The following is a 3300-nucleotide window of genomic DNA, read 5'->3' as shown; positions in this document are numbered from 1 at the left end:
TTGTCCTACATTTTGTCCCTGGTAAAAGTGGACAATTATGGCAACCCGGCTGTCAGGCATTTCAAGCCAACAAGGGTTCAAATGTTGTATAATAGCACAGTGTAGTGGTTGGAGCATTGGGCTATGACTTTGGAGACCAGGGTTCGAATCCTGACTCAGCCATTTAAACCCACTGGGTGACCTTGGACAAGTCACACTCTCTCAGCCTCAGAGGAACGCCATAGCACAGACCTCCTCTGAACAAATCTGCCCATGAAAAAGCCCATGATAGGACTGCCATAAGTTTGGGGGGAATGCCTTGAGTTGGAGGAGGAAGTGCAAGGTCTCTCTCCTCCTCCATAACTCCCTCACAGAGGAAACGGGGCTATGTGTCTTGGAGTTCCACAGCAACAACAGAGAGGCTTGCTTTGGGGCCTAATCATAATGGCGACATATAAGCAGAGGGGGCCTGCTGCTCCCGGGCCCGGCATGCACCGCGGCCTCCTCCATTTTGAGGCCCAGCGGCCGCCATGCGAGGGCTGCTGCTGCTGCCTCCGCCGTTGGTGAGGCGGAGGAGGCTGTGCTTGGGAGCCGAGGTCCGGGCCTCGAGCGGGGCCCTGTGGCGGAGGCTCCGGGCGGGAGGCTCCTCGGTTCTGCCGGGCTTCCTCAGCGAGGAGGAGGAGGCGCGGCTGGTGGGGGAGCTGGAGCCGCAGCTGAGGCGCCGGCGCTACGAAGAGGCCCATTGGGACGGGGTGGGTGCATGCACGGCGGGGGCAGCGTGGCCTAGTGGCTTGAGCATTGCACTTGGGGACCTGGGTTCGAATCCCATGCAAACCCGCTAGGTGGCCCTTGGGCGAGTCACACTCTCTCAGCCCGCTGCATCCATAGAAGTGTGGTGCCTAGTAATACTCTGGAAACCATGAATCCCTCTGAGGAGAGACTTAGGGAGCTGGGGATGTTTAGCCTGGAGAAGAGAAGGTTAAGAGGTGATATGATCGCCCTGTTTAAATACTTGAAGGGATGTCATATTGAGGAGGGAGCAAGCTTGTTTTCTGCTGCTCCAGAGACTAGGACCCAATGGAGCAATGGATGCAAGCTCCAGGAAAAGAGATTCCACCTCAACATTAGGAGGAACTTCCTGACAGTAAGGGCTGTTTGACAGTGGAACACACTCCTTCCTTGGAGTATAGTAGAGTCTCCTTCCTTGGAGGTCTTTAAGCAGAGGCTGGATGGACATCTGTTGAGGATGCTTTGATTTAGATTTCCTGCATGGCAGAATGGGGTTGGACTGGATGGCCCTTGCGGTCTCTTCCAACTCTATGATTCAGTGGCAAACCCCGCTCGTAAGAAACTTGCCAACAAAACCCTGTGATAGGTTCACAGCCTTATGGTCACCATAAGTCAAAATGTCTTGAAGGCACAACAACAATAGAGGCAGTGCTCCGTTTGCAAGCAAAAGACATGCTGAAAGTGACTAGCTGTCCTAAATACAAAGGAGGACAAGGCACTGCAGAGTGTAGGTCGTTAAAGAAAAAATAGAGTAGGACATTACAAAATAAAAGCAAAGAAAACTAATATAAATAAAAATTCATTTCATATGGTTTATTCACAACTATTTTACAGATACTGTATTTTTTATGTACTCAAACATATTTTTCTTTGCCAAAATGCCTTGTTGGCTTGCAGTAGAACTCTGAGCAAGAGAAAGGCTTAAAATGGTACTTCACTAGGAACATACCCTTGACTGAATCTACATTTAAATCGTTTCTTGTACTTGCCCTTTGTGCTGAAATTAATTGGGGGTGGGGGTGGGCTTTCACCATTTGCATTGTGTCCCCAAACAGCCCATTGCCTTTTTTGCTATCCTTTTCCCTTCCAAGAAATGAAAGCACCCTGAGCAATGGGTGCCAGTCTTGTCTGTTGCTGGTCCAAGGAAAAAAGAACTTGAGAAGGATCCATCTTATTATCCTATTTGCAGTGAGAGCAGACTGCCAAATTTCTCAGAACTGAAAAGCAAAGGTGATGTTGCGCAAAGTGCTTCTTAGTCATGCTCAAAATGGAGGTCATTTTGAAATTCTTCCTGGACAGAAGGTTGAAATGTGTCCAGGAAAAGGAGGACGTCTGATCACTCTGGACATGCTGTATACTGTACAGGGTTTTTTTTGGGGGGGGGGGATGTAATGTCAGAGAGTGTTGAATTAGGAAATGGAAGGTTTCAGGTTCAAATCTCTGTTTTTGTGTGCCTTTTAACAGGCTGCATCTGCACTGCCAAAATAATCCAGTTCGACATCACTTTTTTCTACTGTGGCACCATCCTATGTAATGCTGAGGTTTGTAATTTGTTGTGGCACCAGAGTTTTCTGACAGAGAAGGCTAAATGTCTTACAAAACTGCAATTCCAAGAACTCTATAGCATTGAGCCATAATAGTGTTGAACTGGGTTATTTCTGCAGTGTGCATGCAGCCCAAGTCACCTTTGGTTTAGGGCAACACTTGCTGATGACTGTCTCTTCTTTTTTTAGATCATTCAGAATATCTCTTTTCCCTCCTGCAGGCTATTCATAAGTACCGTGAGACAGAAAAATCACATTGGAGCAAGGAGAGCAATGAGATCTTGCAAAGGGTCCGAGATACAGCTTTCCCCCCAGGAGTGCCACAACTCTCTCAGGTTCACGTCCTTGATTTGGCCAAAACTGGCTACATAAAGCCTCATGTAGACAGTGTCAAGGTAAACTTAGCAAAGAAGGGCTACATGGGTTTCTTATAGGGTAGTATCCTGTTAACGGGGTGGTGTGGGGATGGTATGGATGACATAAAAAAACACCCTGCAGGCTGTTGCACAAAAGTCATGTTTTTTGTGGGTTTTTCGGGCTATGTGGCCATGTTCTAGAAGAGTTTCTTCCTGACATTTCCCAAGCATCTGTGAAACGTCAGGAAGAAACTTCTTGGTGAAATGTTAGGAAGAAACTCTTCTAGAACATAGCCACATAGCCCGAAAAACCCACAAAAAACTATGGCTGCCGGCCCTGAAAGCCTTTGATTTCACAAAAGTCATGTTGTTTGCGGAATTCATAGGAGGAAAAACAAAATACTTTTATTTTAAAAAATGCAGGCTTAAAAAAATAAATATAATAATATACAGTTATTTTACTGATGGCCTGTTACAGACTGCCAAAATAAAGCTGCTTCGGGTCTCTTTGGAGGTATGCTATTTAAATGATGCATGCATCCTAAGAAACCGGAAGCTGCACCCCAGCGCTTAGGAATGGAGTGTGGCGACCTCCGGACTCTTAGGACCCATGCATCATTTAAATAGCATAC

The 3300-nt window shown here is 47.0% G+C and overlaps 2 protein-coding genes across 2 annotated transcripts in view; both read left to right on the top strand.

The window, feature by feature from the left end:
• Window positions 1–3300, top strand: part of CC2D1A (coiled-coil and C2 domain containing 1A) — a 149059-nt gene that overhangs the window by 37925 nt on the left and 107834 nt on the right. The window lies entirely within an intron of this gene.
• Window positions 467–3300, top strand: part of ALKBH7 (alkB homolog 7) — a 511499-nt gene continuing 508665 nt past the window's right edge. Inside the window, exons 1-2 of the mRNA XM_042455735.1 lie at window positions 467–731; window positions 2534–2707. Coding sequence (XP_042311669.1) covers window positions 510–731; window positions 2534–2707 — 396 coding nt within the window. The 5' untranslated portion in view covers window positions 467–509. The remainder of the gene's footprint in view (window positions 732–2533; window positions 2708–3300) is intronic.

The sequence above is a fragment of the Sceloporus undulatus genome, chromosome 2 (genome assembly GCF_019175285.1).
Source record: "Sceloporus undulatus isolate JIND9_A2432 ecotype Alabama chromosome 2, SceUnd_v1.1, whole genome shotgun sequence".
Classification (NCBI taxonomy): Eukaryota; Metazoa; Chordata; class Lepidosauria; order Squamata; family Phrynosomatidae; genus Sceloporus; species Sceloporus undulatus.
The sequence above is the reverse complement of the archived record's forward strand: the minus strand, read 5'-3'. Positions and strand labels throughout refer to the sequence as shown.